Genomic DNA, 21,428 nt, shown 5'->3' with positions numbered 1-21,428 from the left:
ATGGGTGAAGTATTTTCTTCTTTGTGGGAAGAAGGGGGGGCTGTAAAATGGATCGGCCCCCAGATAGCCCCAGCCATTCACCCTCTCATTAAGTTTTCTTTTACACTGCCGTTGGGTTGAACTGTGCACAGCTGGCATTTCCTAAAACCAGAGTGGGTTTCACCATGCCCCAGCGATGTCCGTTTGCTTTTCGGTGTGCCCCAGGGCCACTTGTTTTCCCTCCTGACCCCTGTGTTTGCTTTCAAGCCCCCTGACAACCCCTCCACGCGCCTCTCGGTGCCTCCCAGAGCCCCCACTCACCGCCCCATCCTCGCCCCCCTCCCAAACACAGAGCACACAAGAGGTGTTTAAAACTTGCACCGTTTATTTACGCTCCTTGACATGCCACACAGCCGGCAGCCCAGAGCAGCCCTGCCTCCTGTGTCCCCGCCGTGGCCAGAGGCGCAGGGCTGCTGCACGGCCTGCCCCGGCCGGAGCGGCTGAGCGCAGGGGGCTGAGCTGGGCTCGGATTAACAAGCCCCCACCAAAGCCCTAACAGCAGTGCAGTAAGGCAAAAGTTTTAATTGTCCTGAAGGAAAGAAGAGCTGTTCATACAACTGCCTGGGCACTCAGCTGCTCTGTACCAGGTGCAGCTTGGTTTCAATGTTGTCACATTCCCAGCCCTTCGGGTTTTTCTTGGGATGAGTGGGGAAGCTGGCTGCCTGCTGCCCCGACACCAGGGAGAAGGCTTTCACACTGTGGTTACCGCTTCTCAGTGCCACCATGCAACCAGCAGAGCAAGAAGCCGGCCTGGTGGATTCACCTAGGTGGGTCACATTCATGGGGTCAGCAGTGGCAGCAGCTCTGAAGTGAGCAGGTCTGAGCACAGACAGAGAGGAGCCACGGGGGAACCAAGGGGTAGTGCTTTAATGGAATCCGTGCACAGCCACAACATACCATCACTGTACTTGCAAGGGGGTAACATGGGGAAGTGCATGTCCCGTAGCGTTAAGCGGCTGTGGAACACCTGGAGCCCAACAACTCCGCAACAGCGGTGGCTGAGGCTCCTTCTGGCTTTGGTCTGGGGCCTTAAAGGGGAGATTTTGACACCTCCTGGTCCCTAGCCCAGGCAGGCAGCTTGCTCGTTCCATGTCTAGGCTGCTGCCCCAAGTCATCACAACGGTACAGTGTGAGCCCTGCACTGCCAAGCTTTGTTACCCTACAGAAACAAGGAGCGGCGGGAGTCCATCTCCACAGTAGCGTTCCTTCGTCCGAGACCCTGTAATGCCTTTGTGCAGCTCCCGACATGACAGTGTCTGTGTTGCTTCAATGGGACACAGCAGTTACCTGGTACCCACCCTGCTCCTGCTCTCACCCCAATTCCAGTTCTTACTGGTGTTTGAGTGCCAGGATTATTACCTGCGGCAGCAGCTTCAGCTGTCTTCCTTCCGACAGGTCATTCATCCTTGGTCACCCATTTGTTTTACAAGCACCCACTGTGCCTGAGCACATGTGATTTTTCCAGATCCCACAACACTAGGAGAACCAAGAAATGGCATCTGCAGCCAGGGCTTAGGCACCAGGTACCCAGAGGTTGCCTTGTGCCAAGCAGGAGCATTACTGGTCAAAGCAGTGAAGGGGAAATTTCCAGGAGAAGCAAACACCTCCAAGAAGCAGCGATAGTAAACAGTTTATGGTCTGAGCTCTTGCTGGACTGCCCAGAGTTGATGGCTGAGGTCGCAGTGAAAAGCACAGCTGAGGGAAGAAGGGAGATGCTCCAAGGGAGGCACTGCAGCTCCTACTTACAGCTCTTACAGTCTCTGCACTGAGCCCACAGCTCAGGAGGGTATTCCCAGAAGAACCTCAGCCCTTTCTTTCAGTAGGTATCATTCCCAAAGCCAGACCTCATTCAGGGAACCTTCCCCACCCACCCGACATACCCCGAGCTTTGCATGTTCCTTAGAGTGGTCCATGTCCCAAGGAATGGTGGGCATAATCCCTATTTCAAAACAAGCATGGCCTCTGTCCCGTCTTGCCTTGTCAAATGGAGTCCGTGAGTGAGGTAGTACTCCCGCCGGAGGAAGGCATAGAAATAGTCCGAGATGAGCAGGATCTGCAGAAGTGAGATGTTCAGACACATCAGTGATGCTTCAGAACAAGGAATAAAAAGGGACAGGTGTTTGTGATGGACTCTGAAGGGGTTTAAGAAGTTCTTAGGCTGTTCATCACGCTTTGCGAGAGGAGACACTGTGGTCCTGCGAACACTCCTTGTCCATTGCCTTGCAGCATTAAGCCAAGGGAGACTTAAACTAATCTATTTGTTGCTCTATCAGTGTGTTCTCACAGACATCTCTGCTAAGGAGACAGTAGCTACATAAACTGGCTAAAATATATGACAATGGCAGGTCCATCTCTGCCACAGCTTTACAGGCTATCTCAGCCTCACCCACAAGACTCCTTCCACTCAAGCACTGTCATGCAGTTCAACCCAAATGCTGAGAGTCTCCTGCTGCTGATTGCTATTAAGCACTTTCCAATTGTGATTGTTGTTCAACTGTCACTTCTACTTAGAAAGGGCAAGAAGCTTGCAGGCAGCAGAAGGAATACCACAGCTCCCCAGGGCAGCCTTAGCAAACAGAAGCTTTAGCAGTTTAACAAAATAATACTTACCAGGCTAAGGGGTGAAGAGGAGAGCTGAAATGTCAAGCTGTGGCTTCACAGTACAATGTCCAGGAGCAAGAGCAGATAGAAGCACTTCTTCCACCCCCATCAATTCTGCATCTCCTTCCTGCCCCTGTGCTGTCAAGCCCTCTCTGTGGGGCAGCCAACCCTGCGTATACGTTTGCACGCTGTCTCCCTTTAAGTGGTGAACAGAGCTGGCTATCCCCCAGATTTTCCCCTGATCCAGGTCAGAGCATGCTGCCACACACACGGATGTTGGCACTGTCCCGTGTTGCTCGGGAGATGGGCGTACCTTAGGCTGGTACTGCCACCGGCCGCGTTGTAGTGTGAAATCACAACCGAAGTGCCTTGTGGAGAACCGCAGTGAACATGGAAACCTGATGTGGAAATCACAAGGTCCCTCCCCTCAGCCCCACTTTGGTTGTACTGAGTCACCACAGCGTGACTGCTCCCTTGCCTAAAAGCACTGAGAATGCAAGAGTGGGTCTCAGTGGCAGCCACCTGGGGCAAGCCGTCTCGGCAGGGGCAGGCTGGGCTGCTGTAAGCGCAGGCAGGGACCTGCTGGCTCAGTAGTGCCTTTTGTCATTTAGCCTCTCGTAGTGCGACCCTTCCCCAGGAACGATGACCTCCTCCATCTGGAAACACCATCACATAACTAGAGTGGAAAATCTTTTCAGTGCCAGACCAAGCTAGTAGTTATCGCCCTAACGTCCAGACGCCACTTAACGCACCGCTTTGGTGGTCATCCATTTCCCTGGGGAATTCACCCCAGGGAGAGCCTCACCTTAAGTATGCTGCAGTGCTAAGGGGACGGATGGAGGGAGAGTCAGGCTGTCAGCCAGAGTCTGCTCGGGTTACTGTTAAATACAGTGGCTGTGGAGAAGGCTCAGTGGCAGGATGGGAGGATATGGAGGACCGGGTGGAAACCGAGGGAAAGAAAAACAGGGCTGCAGACTGCTGAGGTCAGAGTAGAAAGTGCAAAGGAGAACAGATGTAGAAGGGTAGAGGTGGGCAGGGAGAGTGAAAACAGCCATGCTTATTCTGTCCGCTTGTTTTGCTGAACACCATGGCTGACTACTGACATGCTATATCAATATGGTTGATGTTGCTTTTAACTAAACTTCTCTGCAGATGTCTTAGTGGGAAAAAGAAGAGCTGAGGTTAGTGGGGATGAGGGCTAGTTCTTTCTCTCAAGGAAACCAGAAAGCAGATTCTTGCTCTGTCTGCATTTACACAGAGCACAAGACCTTGCAGGATTTGCTATGACCTTCTCAGGTAGGAAATAAAATCCTCTTAGAATATCAACGCTGTCCATCTCTAATTAAAGTTTTACTATTCCTTTCATTCCATAGCAAGACATGTAGTTAAAGAGGTACTGAACCACTCCCAATTTCCTATAAGCCCTGCTTAGTAGTACTCCCTCTCACCCCACTCACTGCATGGAGTCTCTTTTTGCTTTTACAGAACGGGTGTTTGTCCCCATTTATCAAGGGGCTGGGGGATGTACAAGCAAGTGATTTTCAGCCCCTGGCAAAACTGCTCCTCTAGTTTTAGGAGAAGCAGACAAACATGAATGGCTGAGGCACATTCAAAATGAAGGCAACTTTAATGTGAAATGAACATTCTACTCACCCACATGTGAAACTGTCCCAGGGCTTAGGGACATAAGAAATCACACAGATAAGAGGAAGGACTTAGAAAAGGTTGTAGCAACTGCGTACTTTGAATCCCATCCCCCAGGGGTGCTAAGCCCCGTTTTCCCTAAGGCTAGTGAAAGTCATGTATCTAGAATGGCCTTGAGAGAAGCAGGGAGAGCAAGCCCTGGTGTGACTGGGACCCTGCACGTGCCCACAACCCTACGTTTCAGTGAGGCATAATGCTCAGAAAAATTGGTGCCATGTCCCCGCGTATGACCAGTTCTCATCTGCCTGTTGTCAGGCCCCACCGCTGCTGCCCCATGGTTTTTCCATTTCCCCTCTTAGCTCACCTTCTCCATTCACATGTGCTCTTAGTCCTGCCATACCGAGATGCTTTTCCTTTGCTATCATGTAACAGACCATGTAACTTGCAGTACAGCCTAGTTGCATTGTTAAGCTATAGCTCAAATACTACAAGAACTCTTGTAATTAGTGTGCCAGGTGAGGACTAGGCGGATTTCAGCTGGAGCAAGGAAGCTGCTATGCAGGACTACACAGGATGCAAAGAGCCAGACACACCCTGCAGAATTCACTGTTCCTGACAGGACATGCGATCCAGTGACCTACCCAAAGTGCAGCCTTGTTTGCCTTGCTCTACTAACCTGCCCTATGTTGAAAGTCAACGTGATGGCATAATAAAAATTGGAGTTGGCACTTCCTGCATAAATCCATAGATGCCACAGAACGGGGAACAGGAGGGAGCAGACAATGAGCACACATGACAGGATGAAGATGTTCCGGAGGACTGCAAAAGAAAACCAAGCTGTTAAAATGATGCATTATTGAGCAGCCATGCTCACGCACCCAGCAATGGTATTTAGGGTATGTGCAGTGGGGGACAGGCACTTGCCAACACACACTTCTCTCCAATAATCTTTCACATTTTGCTTTAATAATTTCCTGGTTAGCTTTTATAAGAAATCCACTATATTTCCCTTTAAAATAAATACTTCTGCCTTTGCTTGAGTGTGAAATCCTCATTTGTAGCTCTTTCCTTCTAGGTCCTGCTTCCAAACGCTCTTCCTCAGAGTACTTTGGCTTTTTGGTGTCTACACTACAGTAACCAGCAGTTTTGAGAAGGGCCTTTCCACCAGCATCACGATTCAGAGAGCAGAACACGCCATTCCCTAGCCTCGTCAAGCTGACAACAAAGGAAAAAAAATGAACCTGTGGGCCATAGGAAAAGAGATACTTTCTTGGGAGGTGGTAAGGAAATTAAAGCACCATAAAAGGAGGAAACTCATATAGGCCAAATGCGTTGACAAACACACGACCTTAGGAGGTGCAAGTGTGGCCAGAATCCATTAGTCTGCGTGAGTGTGTGTCAGATGGACAAAAACCAAGCACAACTTTGTCTAAAAGAGCTAGGAACTACTAGGCCAGAAGAGATTTTTTCTGTGAACTATTTATGCCTGTCCTTTGGCAGCAGTATTATAATTCATCCCAGCACTTGTGTTGCTCTGCTTGGCTATAGCTCAGCCAATGTGCCTGAAGGTAACTGAAACACTCCCAATCATTCTGTGGCTGAAGGGAGCTATCTGACATTTTAAGAGCATTGTCACATCCAAACCTGTTTGCACCTACCTTTTAAACTTCTTGTTCAGTAGGTCTATTCACTCACTGTGGGGTGGGAGCATGTGACAGACGACTGTCCCTCTCACTGGTCATAGTCCCCTTATCTGCATGCTTGGAACGTGCAACTGAACTACGCTGAATAAGGATTTCGCAGAAGTACATCACCTGCTATGGCTGCGACATGCTCAGGGCTAGCCTGGGGCTTCCTGCCCTGTTTTATCACAGCTGCTTTGGCCTTAGCTTTCCTTAATCTGAAACTAATAGAGCAGATGGTCTCCAAGTCTCTTGACTCCTGATTATGTCTCCTGACATCAGGCAGGCTAGCTGTCCGTAAACACACTTGGCCTGGGTTAGAGAAGACTGCAGCACAAGGCACGGACAACCTGGCAGGGTTGGTCAAAGAACTGGTTTAAACAAGAAACTCCAGGAAAAACACAGCGCTTCCAAATCTCCCCAGTGTAGCAGGTTCTAGAGACTGAGTTTGAAAATCATCAAGAAGCTCTCTGCTGATTTAAAGAGCTGAAGCATTTCAGAAAAACTGGACAATTGCTTGGAGTAAGTAATTCAGTTACTTTCACTCTAAGCAAACAAGCAGATGCAAAAGCAAAGAACCACTGCGAGGTGCAGGATTTTAAGGCTGGGGGACTCGCCAATTGCAGGAGCAGTGTTCAAATTACAAATGGGAGTGAAGCATTTGAAGGATGGATGTACTTTAAATAAGCCACACCCCTTGTGCAGGACTCTAAAAGGTTCTTACAAAAAACTTAATCTTCAGAACAACTTGGAGAGAGGGGGAAGATAAGGCACAAGTGAAAATTCCCTCCTTGACTAATTTCAACCCTAGTCCTGAAGACACGTTAGAGACTGTATCACCAGAAAAATCAAGACTCTGTCCAGACACCCCAAGGAGGCCACAAGAGCCTGAGGACATGGGCCTGGTTCGGTTTAGTGGTGACAATTATCGGACAGGCCCTTTCCCATTCCAGATAAGGAACAATCAAACACAAAGAACTTACATCTGTAAAGGTGGCTCCAGACTGGAAGGAAGGCCATGTACAGTGCAATGTCTCCCACAGTGGGATAGGACTTGAAGATAGAAATGATTGCGATCTGGACAAACATGAAGAACATAGGGTGTTCCCTAGAAGGGATAAGACACAAAGGATACGAGGATGGAGTAGGGTCTCTGGAAACTGGAAATAAATATCAGCAAGGGCACAAATGTACTGTGGGATAGGCTCAAAGAGGCTCTTGTACCCCTGTTCTCTCCAAACAAGCCTCTGAGTGCTGGGTGGGGCAGACTGAGCTGCTTATATACTGCAGAGAAACAGTGTAAGGGGATGCACATCTGCTCACTGCCCTCACACAGAAACTTTGTGCCTCCACTCAACATACATTTATACAGTTGGTCACCTGGGCTGCTCTTCCCCAGCTCTGTCTTATTCACCAAAAAGCAATCAGCACCTCCTCTCTGAAGGTTATCTGGAGAAGCCCATAGTTATCCCTCTGATATGTCATGACGTCTGTATCCATTCCAAGTCAACAGGATAAGCTCACTGAGAATCCAGGTGTGTTAATGGGGTTTTTTTATCAGAAAGAAGGGTAACGTCAGCGCAGTCCGCTAGGAATGTCCTCAAGTTTTCCCTTTTTTTCTGACAATAAAGAACTTGAAGTTCCGGCCAAGAGTTCTTGCTTTCTGACTACACCGGCTTATGCTGGCAGGGAGCAGGCACCTCTGTAGCCTAAATTTCTGCTCTCTCTTTTGAGGCCTGTAACACGCCTGTTGCACAGCAGAGCCCAACTCACTCTATTTAAGAGGAATAAAGATTGAAACTTTGGGAAATGAGGAGGACAGGCCCTGTTTTTCAGGCTTGTAGATCCAGACATCTGATGCCAGCCGTACAAGCTTCCACTGGAGAACTGAGAGTAAAAAAACTAGCAGAGAAACATACTTACTTTAGCTTTATTGCCAAGGGAATGGTGTAGAAGAACACGTTGATTTGAAACACGCACACGAAGAAAAGACTAAAGTGTTCAAACATCTCTGCAAAGAAGTACCAGAAAAGGCCAATATTGGGTGTCAGATCTGGAACGGAAAGGCTGAAATTTGAAAAGAAAAGGTAACATTTTTAAATGGTTGTTTTTCACTGTCCTGCTTCTTTTACATTAATTAATCATTGTGTGCTACTGGATGGAGGACCTATATTTTAAATCCATGGAAGAGAAACCAAAGGGGTGAAAATCTGGAGAGAAAAGGGACTAATTCTTCCTTATGCCCCAGCAGGATTTAAACTGTTCCCAAGCAGACATTTCTCCAGAGACGAAAATTTCACATCCATGGTATCTCAACGATCAAATCCATTTCCAATCAACTCAGTAGAAAATACCTCCTGTCTTCCCTAATTCTTGCTGTTACTTAATTAACAGAAGTTGGCTAATGCCTGCTCTCCTCCACACACTCTTTCTTTTCTTGCATTGCCAGTAAAATCAGAGATCACACACTCCTTAGAACAGGGAGTGGGGCACCTGTGTGTGATGCACAAGAAACAACATGGGGGGGGGGGGCTAGACAGAAAAAGCAGTAAGAATCCTCATACTTACATAAACCCGTAAACAGATGGGATAAAATCCCAGGAGTTGAGGAGGAAGAAGGAGAGGCAGATGATCACCACCAGGCTGCACAGGTACAGGGCTGCATACTGCATGGTGTAGAGCCAGAAGCTTTTACTTTTCAGTTTTATTGGTATGAACTGACGCTGAAAATGAAATACAAGCAGTCAGATATCCTCATCAGGTGGAAAGCCACAAGAAAGCCTGAGTGTTCAGAACATCATTTTAAACTGATGAAAGAGAGCATGGAACACTGGCACCACGGCACTAGAAGGAGCAGCTCTCAAGCACAATTTGCTTGATGTTCTTCACTCTGGCCAATTGAGTCATACACATTGCACATATTTCCAGAACTGTGCTTGAAAATACAGTAGCTAAACTGGTAATTTCTGCTTGCAGCAAGTGAAGTCTCATGCACTCAAAGTAAGATTTACACACACCTCCTCACAGCTACACTTGTATCTTAGATGTTTGCAATAGTGTACTGCTGCCTGCCTTCTACTGCACGAACCCACATCAACTGGATGACTGAGAGCCCTGCTCCACGACCCACCACCCTGTGACGCCAGGTCTCCACCACACAGACTGGCACTCATGCTCTGCTGAAACCAGGGAAAGAGGACATCCAGTGAGTTCCTAAGCACAAAGGAGCCCCTCTAAAAGGTTGCCTCCTCAGACAAAGACAACTGCTTCAGTCCTGCCACTGCCACATGTCCTGATAGGTCAAGCACAAGCCCTTGCCACATAACATGACATGTGGGTATCTCACTCCAAGAGGTCCCCTGACTGCATTTGTAAAGACAAATACACACAAAGCGGCAAACGCCTTTGGGAATTGCTCAGAGTTCTGCAGCTCCAAGTCAGTGATGCAGCTTTTCCATTTGGTACTAGGGTTTACACTGGCAGGAGATGTAGAGAGCCAGCTCTAACTGATGTGGGCTCTGTGTAAAGCATGCTCTGTTTTCTCAGTCATAGGGTGTTTAACGCCACTTGCTGGAACAATGTAAGCAAGTTTACCAAGGATTTTTGGCAGGACAGATTGGAAAGAGCTGGAGAAAAGCTATTTAATTCTGTACAAGGAATGCAGGAAAGTTCATTTACAAATCTGGATAAAAGAACACACACTAGCATGATCCCCTTTAAAAGTTGCAAATTAGGCATTCACATATCAAAGCACTTGTTGCTTGTGAGCACAATGCTTGTACTTTACTGCCACTTTACTTTGACTAAAGTTAAGAGAACAAATGAGACCAAAATATAAAATGTATAAAGTAAATGCTCCTAAAAATTATCAAACTGAAAAAGTAACACTGACTCCGAAGAAATTCTTGTCTTGCAAAGAGTAATAATAAAATTTCTGAAAAAAATTAAGAGACATTCATGTCAGATAGTCAGGGAAAGAAAATGGACTAGAACTGACTCTCCATTCTCTTTTGAAGCTCAGAGATTTGAGAATAGGCTGTAATGAACCTGTAGTTAAGATTAGCTATAAAAATCATGAGGGAGACAGGACAGAAGCAACCAAGAAAGATTGGTGAAATACTCAATAGCAGGACTTTCAGAATGGCAAAAATAATAAAAGTGATCACCAAGTGATCTGTGAATTGGGATAAGAGTCGTCTGCTAGTGGTCACAGCCTCACCTTGCACCCATATCAGAACAAGACTAGCAAATGATCAGTTTTCATTACGTGCATTATAATTTGGACTCTCAGTTAAGTCATTGTTTACAGTATCAGCACAAGAGCTAAGAGAGAGACCAGTGGGAAGCATGCAGGCAAACCGGTGATGAATCCACTCACTAGCAAAGAGCTGCCTCAGCTTTAAACCCTAGCCCTGCCCGCAGATGTGCCTACAGCCTACTGCTGGGTTAGTTTTGCCTGGAGCAGTGTCTGTCTGTGTTGAGGCACTCTGTACCCATGAACAATCAAGGTCAGCCCTGCTGGAATTCAGGGATCCTGTTAATGGGGAGGGAGAAAGGACAAGGGCAACCAGCCACTTTCACAAGCACATGCCTTTTGCCATTAAGCTCCAACTCAGCATTTCCGAGTTGGAGTGATTCAAACATACAGCTCCTCATTCCTCCTCTCCAGGTCTAAAATCCTCATTGCTATTCACACGACACAACGAATAGCACTTATTTCAGGCAAGCTGAACACCAGCCAGTTCTGTAGATGACGTTCTGCTCCCTTTTCTCTATGCACAGGCATCCCCGTTAAGGCTTCAAACTTCCCATGGCTTGAGGAGAGTAACTTTTTCTGAAACTCAGGACTTGCCCGACTCCCCTTCTCAATAGCTAAGGACTGTCCCTGCACAGCTACAAGAAGACAACAGGTACCAACAGTTAGAAATCATCTACCTGTAGAAGGTAAAGGAGTGCTGGAGCAAACAATGTGAGAGGGTAGAGCGACTGGTATGTTGCTAAGGCCAGGAACACAGCACTGAGGAAGGCACTACCTGCAAAGAAAAAGAGTATGTTCATTGTAAGGAACATTTAAACAGCCTTACAGACAGGAAGTCCAAATGGGGAGAAATGCATAGCCTTCTGCAGGGGCTTTACAAATATCAGAACACCACTTAAAGGCATTTTTAGAAGAATGTGTCCTGGAGAGTGTCCTTTTCTTAACTACATTTTGAATGGAGAATGACTCATACCAAGGTGATTCTCCCACAAGAAAGAACTGCTGACTGGTTTATATCTCCTATCATTCACATACAGAAAGACATTCATGTAATTCAGTCTATATATATAGACCATGCTGGCTGCTATTTATGCGTGGGAATCAATTCACTTAAGTCATATCCGCATGAAACAGCTGTTATACTCATACTGGGCATGCTGTATAACCTCGTCACCAGGATGTGTCAGGGCCCTCAGCAAAGCTCTGTGAAAGACAGCAAGCAAAAGTCTGCAGCTGAAGGAACAAAGTGGCATTAGCCCTACTTTACAGATACCAAAACTGAGGCATAGAAAGGATTTGCACAGCTTTTCCAAGTGGTCTTAAAAGTATGAATGCCTTTATTGAGGAAGCTTTATTTGAGGTGTCTCAGGTTGAGTTAAGTGCTGAGTACTCACATTGCCCAACTACCAACACCAGAAATCAAGTCCAAAAGGTCCCAAGTTAAACAATAAAAATACAAGCACCCAGTGCAGTAGCCTGGTTATAGCTTATATCTTATGTCAAGTCTTATGTCACTTGATGGAAGTCATCTGTAAAAATACAGCTTAGACAGCAAGAATCCTGACTCAGTGCACTGGTCTAATTGTCAGCCTACTGACATCAAACACTCGGTAAGCTTCTCTCTGCTGTCACCTTTTGAAAGAGAAAATACAGGGTTACCTGGTGATGGGCCTTCTCCGTTCTTCAACTACACTCTCCTAGACAGAAACCTCCCTATCCTTCTGCACAGATCTAAAGAATTGGTACCCAGATATCATAGTCATAATCTGGTATCCTCTCTTTGCCCACTTTAAAACCTAGAGGCTGCCACACTCCCAATCAGGGAGAAAACACAGGGGACAGCCACTACAGTTTTATCTATGACTGAACCATTCATCTTATGGTATCAGTGAACAGTTAAAAATCAGTTTAACTAAACGGACCCCACTCATTTGCTTTTGCAAATGCTTTTAAATCAAAACCCCTCCTGCCTCCATTAGTCAATAATTGGAGGAAAACTTCCTTTTGGAAACACTAATAAAGACAATCTATATCAGCTTTCTTCGCAATGTCTGGGTCTGGACACTGCTGGAGACAAGAGATCAGACTGACCTTGCCTCTGATCCAGCACAGAACTCCTAAAACTTATGTGACGAGTACAAATCCCATATGCTAAAAGACTTTAGCACTGGGGAGTCATAAAAGAAACAGAAACCTGGCATTATGTGCAAAATGAATGAAACAGCTATTCTGTCATAGTCTATTCAACTGTGCCGGTATGGCTCCTTGGTTACTGCTTCTGCTTCCCCAAAGCTCAATTAGCTAATTTCAAACCAAGGTTACAACTGTGAGTGAAAGCAAAATAATAGCTGCAGGCAACTGCTTGCTTTTGAATAAAAGTTCAAAGATACACTTTGAAAATAAATTGTATACAATGCTTTAAGTGCATATTCATGTACAAAAGAAAGAGCAGCAGAGCTTTACGTCCTCCAATGCACAGACACACATTTCTTCATAAACAGAAAACTATTCAAAGTCATCCACGAAAAGGAGTCAGTTTTTAGAGATTAAACTCCTAGGCACACTAAGATGAAAGCAAGTTTTGACTTGACTATAAAGTCTCTTGATCTCTTGTGATTTCAGGTAGAACTTTGACCTTGCTCCAGTCCCTGTTTCGGATGTGTTTCACTGAGATCTTTGTAGCAATCATATTTGTAAAGTTCCACCTTGATTTAATTTCTGCTAATTTTCTAATCTTTATAGAAAGACATAATGAACCATTTTTTCTTCGTTGCATTACCTTTTATTGTAGCTAAAATGAAGAATGCAATGACAGTATTGTTGATGGCACAGGTGGACTTGGCCACACAAGACATCACAGTGTAGGGGTTTAATAGATAGCTGAAAAAGAGCAAAGCTCGAGTTACATTCATGCCATTCAAAGGAGATACCATCTAATTAAAGAGACGTTCAAAGGAAAAACAGATGCAATTTGCCATTTCTTTTTGTTTGTTTACATTTGATGGGATCCTCTCATCATCAAATTAATTCAGTTGAACAGATTCTTTAGTCTGGAGCAAAAGCCAGATCCTTGGATTGTAGCCTTGGACACAGTGGCCACAGGGAGCACACTGGAGAAAAGGAGACAGCTGGGAAGGTGTCTAAAATGCAAGTTCTATCCTAGAAAACGACTACCAAAAATGTTCCTTGCTTTGCAGAAACATTGCGCCTTTATTCAGTCAGACCTAGGAATACTGGGTCCAAAGTAAACACTTTCTGCGACTCACATCTACTGACACTGAGAAAGTAATAAAAATAAGAAGATAGCAAGACGGAAACAAATCCTGAGACATTAGCAGAGTTTCCCCCAACCCAATTGCACCTGCACACTCCTGCTATGGTAGAGCAATCATTTTTGTTCACCGCGACATGATCTGAGCACAAAACCTGCCAGCTATGAAAATCTGGCATATTTTAACTGGAATTATGGAAAGACAGCAAACTCTGAACACCTTTACCTTCCAGAATGCAGCTACACTTTAATTAGTAAGGATTGCAGCTCCTTTTGGAAATGAGAATTACAATAACCTCAAAAGCACAGAAAAATGTTTGGAAGGATTACCAATACAATAAGCAAGATAATGTATCGATCAGCCTTGCTGATAACTAAATCAATCACCAGAGTAGACAGGGCTGATGATTTCCTAATTATCTCTTTACATAAACATTTTTCCTACTTCTCTGAGTCCCAGCCTGGCTTTTTTCTGTAGAGAGACAGCCTACAGCAGGGTAGGTACAACTTAATGCCAACTTTGCTGTGGTAATGTGCAACAATGTTAAATACAAAGCAGTGTGCAATTTACAGACTCTACCTTTCTAGCCCTGGGGAATTTACCGTTTTACAAAATTCATAAGAAAATAAGAAAAAATAACAACTTATCTAATGGAAAACTCTCTCTGACACAGAATAATTCAGATAATAAATTATTCACGTCAAAACCCCAATAAAAAAATAATTCTTTGACATTAAGTACCTTGCTTGTACATTATTTTAGTTGAAGCTTTCTGAAATAAAAAAGTTTAGTATACAGAGGAACACCAAGACATGACATTATTAAGATGACAACCTGAAAATATCTTTGAATTATTATAAGCAATTCTGAAATACTCAAGTTGTGATATTCAGCTATCATTTTGTTCAACTGCTCAAAAATTCTCCTGACTTTTCTGAAAAGACACCTGAGACATTTGGGAGGCACACAATCAGTTTTGATGGCATTAGCGTACAGGCAAAATAAATGCGAATGTGATCTGTGCAGACACAACATTCTTGCTACCAAATGAATGACCTTATGCCGTTGAGCCTGTCTTAGGGGGCTTGAGTGAATTTACTTGTTGGCAACAAACATTTGGAAAAGCATCTGCTTTCCACTTTCAAATCAAGTATTCAGAGCTGGGGGGATTTTTATGTATAATAGGAAATTCAGAATTGGGAGGGGGGGGGGAGTGGAAATCTTCAACAAATGTTGAAGCCCCAAATCAGACAAATAAAACCCAAAGGGAGCTGAGGAACCAAAGCAGCCTACTGCAGCCTACAAGAAGCAATACTTACAATAGTGCTACCTTGAGGGGGATGTAGTGCATTTCCATGGGCGTCCGGATGAGTTCAGCCGCATCTGGTGCATATTTATCCAGTTCTATTAGGAGCTTTTGCTTTTTAAACTGAAGAAGGGAGAATGACCAAAAACTGTCAGATGAGGAAAGTCATTATTTCTTATTACTCAGGATTTCCATTACTGTGGAACAGTACATATGAGGTCCAGGTGTGAGCCAAAACTCATGTTATGTGAGGTGTTGTACAAACAGGACAAAAACCCCCTCTCTTTTCCCAAATACTTAACAACTGAAGTGGAAGTCATGAGAAAGCAGATAATCTCTACTTATTTGAACTTCCTTAATTACCTGTGTCTAACTCTTGACACAGCTGACAGTGAATTCACCACACTAGAGTTGAATACTTTCAATCTTCCTAAAGCTTTTCTGGATCTCCAATGAAAAGTTGACTTTCTAAATTCACTGTTCAACATACAAGCCCCTAAGAAAACAAGTCACAGAAGTATGTGGTCTTTGTTACTTTGAAGATGGATACCTCTATGCCAAATCTCCTTTAGGGACCAAAATCTCTCTCTTTAATCTATCTCGTTCTATGATGCTCTCTGTGGAGACAAAAGAGAAATCTTGGACAAATCTAGAGACAAATCTTTTGTCTCTATAGAGACAAGAGGGAATTATGAACCTACTGAACTACGTCATGTCATGGTGAGAACAGAAGGAGAGAGATATTGGCAATAAATTCTCAACGAGCAAAGTAACTCATATGCAGGATTTTTACAGGTCTGCAGTTCTATCATGAGTTACTACTTCAACCTCAAAGTCAGAGGACAAGGAGCAAGTATGTAGCTGGATGGGAGACCACACAGATGCTGTAGAAAATGCAACCTCCCTGTTCATGTTGATACTGGTCACTGCCCCTCTAGGATTGCAGAGAGCACAGCACTGCTTTCATAAGTAGCTCAAAGAACATTCTGTGTGAGAGAGCTGGGAAGAATCACCCACTTCAAAATACACATACTTATAATTTGAAGGGAACAAGTAATATTTGGTGTCAGACTTTCACCTTGCTCAGTAGAATTTTTTATGTCACCTCAGCATCCTTGGAAGGCTTATTCCTTCCTTTACACATTACCAATCTGTGTATTAACTCATGCTGTGTGCAAACACAAACCATGTTCAGGGTAAAACATTCCAGGCTCTAGCTACAAAATGTACAGAAGATTGTAGCAGGAGCAGAGGTGAGAAAAGGGAGTGCTCGAGTCTTGCCAAAAGCCTTGCCAAATCCATAGTCTAGTAATTAAATTCTGCATACTCAAATTCTGCATACTCACACTGCCACAACTGAAGGTGGGTTTTCAGTACACATTTTAAAATCTCACACCCATCTTGTGTACCATGACCCTCGACTTGTCTGTATTTCATTGGCTATTGCAACCTCACAAATTTCTCAGATTCCTTATACTTCTTTTGGATTAAAGAATCTACACTGCTGTGATCATCATTCAAGTGCAGCATGGTAGCTACAGACACTAATTTGTTTCTTACCGTAATACTGCCACAGCAAAACTTAAAATACCTCTGCTGTTTACCACATTCAGTCCCCATGTTTACTGATCATCCAGATACAATCAGATTTACTGCAACAAGGACTGGTTGATACTGCATCCTCTGGCATGTGTTTTCTTTGGTACAAGATATTTATACTTGCTAGGAGAAGACAATCAGCAACACTGGCAAGTCAGCTTACCACAACTTTGTTGAAGTCCTGAATGGCCAAGTAAAGGGCAACTGCAGTTAGCACATCAGTTATCTAAAAAAACAAGGCATAGACAGACTTTGTAAGCAAAACAAGCAAATGGAAAAAAAGATATTAGACAGTACTGCAATGCTGAATAAGGACTCCAATCTGACTCAGCTCACGAGAAGAAAAAACAAGCTTTAAAAACACTAGATTGCTGATTTGTACACTGTGCTCACACACCACTGCTTAACCCTGAAGCCATGAGCTGTATCACAGATATTAATATTTACAAAACAAAAGAATGGGGAATTAAGGGGAAAGAAGTATGTGAGGGTAATAGAATCACTGGGCTAATTAGAGCACAGGCAACACTGGGGCAGTGCCCAGCTGGCTAAACCCACCTGTCCATTAATCCAGCATGACAGTGCCTTGAGCTGTCCCAAACTTACCAGGCAGCAGTACAGTCACCTGAACAATCAGCACAAGCACAACGCAGATGGCTGTTAGCTCTGCATGAGACCTGCCCAGCAGGGATCTAGGGAGAGAGGTTCCACCAGGTGGCATGTGCAGCCAGCTATATGATTTCTGTCCTTCTGAATTATGCAGAGCTCAGAGAACAGTTTATAAGAGACATTTGGAGGACTAATCTGTTTGTGCTCTCTTTGCAGGCCTGGGGTTTGGCAGTGGGTTTTAGTGAGAAACACTGCAGTGTAGGGATTAGGCTGGGGGGACAAAATATTCTGACCTTTAAGAGGTAACCTTTGAAATTTGAAACCAAATGCTGACTTCTTGTCCCTTTCCGGGAATACTTATCTAACCAAGAACTTACAAAAAATAAATAATACGTACAAGGGAAAAGCCTGAACGTGGGTTTGTACAGGCACAGCTGCCTTTCTAATTAAACTGTGAGCTCAGCAGGAATCTGAACTACAGGGAGGCTGAAGGTCCCTGATTCTTGCAGCAGTAAAAGGAAAGTCATGCTCAGCATTTCACAGAACGGGACCTTTCAAGCGGAGCTTTCCCAGAGCACCTACCATGAACACCAATTCAGCGTATTCAATCAGGAAGTGGAAGAGATATATTATCAGCGGGGTCTAAAAGAGAGCAGAAGGGAAACCCACATCAAATACTGTCCAGATAAAACAACTGGCAATTTGATGAGAAAAATGGAGTAGTACTATGAGAGACTGCGAAAGGCAATTTCCCTTAGCCTCTTCTACAACGCTGTTACTTCAGAGTAAAGTGATTAAACAAAGCACACTTACTGGTCTTTTTCCTTGCAAAATTCTCAATACACTTCATAAAAGACACCATCAACTTTGAAAATTATATTCTATTCCAACTTTTCAATTCTACTAGTATAGTGGTAGAGTTACAATAGAAAGCATATAAAGAACAGCTTTAGAAAATAATTTTTTCTAGACAAGCTATGTTTTCAGGTTGTTTGCAGGTACTTCTGAAAGTATTTCCTACATAGCTGGCTTCATTGTTTAGCCTGTTGTTTAGATGAGTCTTTTATAAAGCAAAAAGAAGAAAGCATGTTAAAAAACATAAAGCAGGAGGACTACAGTCCTATCATCCTCTTACTCCCACAGCTTTTCCCTTCTAGGGTAAGAGGAAGAGCATGTTTCTGAATTATTCCTTTGACAGAAAAGCTTAATTTGGAAGTACTACATTTACGTGGTGTAAATTCAGACTTCACTATGAGAAAATGTATTTCTTTTGAAATACTTTTAAAATAACGTGATGGTATAAATAAGCACGGGAAAATATTTCACAGTCTGGGAGAAAATTGCATTTAAAGGAGAATTTATTGAAGAGAAACAAGTTTTCAGAGGTATATAAAGTATCTGCCTCATCCCTATGTGACACTATGTATGAGTGTACCTTCATATCAGTAAGACCACTCGAGGGCACAAAAACTCCACAGACGCTTAAGTCTTTGGAGGAACAAGATGTTTTCAAGATGAGGAATAAATGTACTGCATGCTTGTGCTAACATTAATATTTCTGCAAATGCAGAAACTCAAGATGCAGTAAAATTGTGTTCAGACTCACAAGGACACTGTCTCTCCCTGCTCCAGCCTCTGCTGACAGAAATATCTGGATGTGAACAGAGTATTTTACTTATTACTGATTTCCCCTATTTCAGACTCTCCTTATGCAGTAATAAATATTACGATGTCTATCATCTGCACAGCAACAAGTTATTCCATGATGAACTGCATTTCCTCGTTGGTCACTACATATACAACTGCTGCAGAGACAACTACACGACTCCAAGTTCTCTGAAGTCTTTGGGACAAGACAGGTCCCCAGCCTTTGCCAGTCCGTGAGCAGTAAAACTAAGAAACGTGCCACGTGAATATCACATTTAAAATGAAGCATGTATACCAACCTCATGAAAAATCGCTCCAGAATACGGCGAGACCCCTAAATCCAGCAGAGCTAATCCTTCGACCACTGAAACATACAAAATGCCTGCATTAGAATCCTGTAATGTGGAAAGAGAAAAATCTCATTATGGTAAAACTATAGTTTTTAAAACACCCATGCTCATAAGAATCTCACATTGAATTGCCATCTGAATGGGTGACAGAAAATCTCACAAAGACAACAACCAGCTAGAATGGATTGTTTTCTTATTTCTGCCATGCAAATTTCTTTAGTAACTGAATGGTCAGTTGTAATCTATTTATTTGTTTCACCTAAAAATGTTATAGCTGAAATGTTTTGCACTTAACTATATATAAATCACATGTATGATATCTACTGATTTTAAGTCACCTGTTATGTGATACATGGTATCTACACTGGAGAAATACTTAATTCTAAGAGGACAAATCATGATATAATATACAATTTGAACTATTTTGCTTAATTAGAGGTAGAGAGACCTGAAACGTCCAAAACCACAATAAAAGAGCAGAAATGAATACCTATTACCAGGCAAAGCTAAAAGCTTTATCTGTTGTTGAAACTTCCTGACATTTTGCAGCCTTAATTCAGATCCTTTCCAATCACGTAATTACAGCTTGCACTGCAATGCATGCACATGTTTTTCCATAGGATCTCCACTTTACTGCGCACAAAGGTTCCCTGGGGATTGAGCAGCGTATGCAGTGAAAGAAGCTACGGGAAATAGGTCCGTTTGTTGAGAGGGAAATGAGGCAGGAGACTGCAGGAAGCATCAAGAGGTTCAGTGATATGCTGGAGAAGTAGATTCTGTCTCTGCCACAAAGTTCCCGTACGATGACAGCCCAGACTTTTCAAGGTGATCCTAATTGTGCTCCTTACTCTCTAGATGCCTACCTTGAGTCTCTAAGGTAAGATTTAGAAAGCATCCATTGCTGCAAGGGAATTTTTGGGAGCTGTATTTTGAAACCATGAAGTGTGAAGTACTACACACTGTGGAGCAGAGGCCTTATGTCAACAAATGCATTCATGCTTTTGACCTTTTTTACTCTGTGCCACTGTTTTCCACCCCAAAGCTGCAAATAATTTTACCTGCATAGTAACTGGGTATTATTTTCCCAAAGGGCTGTCTTTAAAATAAATTAAGGTTCCTAACAGGCTTAGATGCTATAGAGAGGAATGCCACCAAAAAGCCTTGATTAAACTGTACTTCAGTCTTCAGAAGAGAATTTGTATCATGTTGGTAACAACGTGTGGGGCCACAAACGGAACAAGGAAAGTGAAATGGTGAATAGCTCTGCACGAGCTGGGAACCATGCAGTCGTCTTCACACCATAAGACAGCGCTTCTGCCGTTAAAGCGTAACGAAAGCAACTCAATCACGGCTGCTGAAGCTACATCTTCAGTGCCAGCTTTTGTCATTCTTCCATTTTACATGCATCTGTGACACAACCAGTCTGTACAAGTGCAACCAAGCCAGCTGCACACAATGGCTAAACCCCATCCTCCTGCCTTCGGTCCCGTGTCCCTCCCGACCCCTTGCAGCTGCCGAGCACTCGCTCTTCCCGCGGGGACAACTGCCACGCACCGTTTCGGTGGGGCCCGGGAGAGGAGGGGCCCCTCCCCAGCCCCGGGACTGTAGCCCGGCCCTCTCCCCGCGGGGCCGTGCCCCAGCCTGGCGCCGGGCCGGGACAGGCCCCCGCCCGCCTGCAGCTGCGCTCCCGGCCCCTGGGGATCCCCAGCCCCGGGCGGCCGCCGCTCCCTCGCCGCCACCCCCGCGGGCCTCGGCCCATTCAGCCGCGCCGGGGGAGCGGTGCCCCGGCCCGGGCTCGCCGGGCCTCACCTCGCTTCCAGGCGTTTAAGGGGGACGCCACCTCGACCCGCTCGGAGATGAAAGCGGCGAGGCTGGAGCGGTAGAGCACGGCCCGGACCGTCACGGCCACCAGGACCACCAGCACCAAGGGAGCCGCCATCCTCGCGGGCAGACACCGCGAGGTGCCGCTGCCTGTAGTTCCCGGGCGGCGCCGGAGAACGCGGCGCCAATGCACCGGCCCGGCCGGGAAGACTACATATCCCAGGAGGCCCCGCGCCGCGCCGCCCCACCGCTTCCCGACACCGCTTGAGAGCTACGGCGAGTGCGGTGAGGCGAACTTAGCCGGAGTGCGAAGGCGTTGGGCTGCTTTCCCTGGCCTGCCGGGCGAGGGCGGGAGCGGGAGCGGCTGGGCCGGCGGCAGGGCCGGCGGCAGGAGGCTGGGGCCGCGGCCGCCCGCTCTGCCGGGGCGGCCGGGCCCGGGGCGGGTGTCCCGCTTTCCACCCGCCGAGCTGCCCCTTTCCGGGCACCTTTGCTGTCCTTCGCCGGCCGGTGCCGCCTGCGCGGCAGAGCCTGGGCGTGGGGCCTGTGCCAGCGCCTCGCGGGGCCAGGCCTCTCCGTGGGTCTGGTCAGGGCCCTCCGCTC

At 45.3% G+C, this 21,428-nt stretch overlaps 1 protein-coding gene across 3 annotated transcripts; it reads right to left on the bottom strand.

The window, feature by feature from the left end:
- Nucleotides 1-350: 350 nt before the first annotated feature.
- On the bottom strand, nt 351-21,031 carry PIGU (phosphatidylinositol glycan anchor biosynthesis class U). 3 transcript variants are annotated; one of them, XM_072879281.1, is made up of 12 exons: nt 20,817-21,024; nt 18,957-19,021; nt 17,593-17,652; nt 16,565-16,627; nt 14,816-14,925; nt 13,004-13,104; nt 10,902-10,999; nt 8,535-8,689; nt 7,890-8,033; nt 6,950-7,074; nt 4,961-5,103; nt 351-2,092 (listed from the first exon to the last, which is right to left on the bottom strand). In XM_072879281.1, exons 1-12 carry the CDS (start codon nt 20,944-20,946, stop codon nt 1,979-1,981), a joined length of 1,308 nt encoding a protein of 435 aa, XP_072735382.1. In that variant the 5' UTR covers nt 20,947-21,024; the 3' UTR covers nt 351-1,978. The 3 variants fall into 3 exon arrangements, with proteins under 3 accessions (XP_072735382.1, XP_072735384.1, XP_072735383.1); XM_072879283.1 differs by having other exon boundaries at nt 18,957-19,052; nt 20,817-20,952; XM_072879282.1 differs by lacking the exon at nt 6,950-7,074 and having other exon boundaries at nt 20,817-21,031.
- Between the last annotated feature and the right edge of the window lie 397 nt (nt 21,032-21,428).

Source organism: Ciconia boyciana, chromosome 14 (assembly GCF_034638445.1).
Source record: "Ciconia boyciana chromosome 14, ASM3463844v1, whole genome shotgun sequence".
Lineage (NCBI taxonomy): Eukaryota > Metazoa > Chordata > Aves > Ciconiiformes > Ciconiidae > Ciconia > Ciconia boyciana.
The sequence above is the reverse complement of the archived record's forward strand: the minus strand, read 5'-3'. Positions and strand labels throughout refer to the sequence as shown.

What these genes read in the sequence shown, in the direction of transcription:
- PIGU (XM_072879281.1), bottom strand. Translation starts at nt 20,946, where the DNA reads ATGGCGGCTCCCTTGGTGCTGGTGGTCCTGGTGGCCGTGACGGTCCGG. An exon ending in CTTAAACGCCTGGAAGCGAG is followed by an intron (nt 19,022 to 20,816) that starts GTGAGGCCCGGC and finishes TGTATGTTTCAG; the next exon opens with TGGTCGAAGGATTAGCTCTG. An exon ending in ACGCTGAATTGGTGTTCATG is followed by an intron (nt 16,628 to 17,592) that starts GTAGGTGCTCTG and finishes TTGTTTTTTTAG; the next exon opens with ATAACTGATGTGCTAACTGC.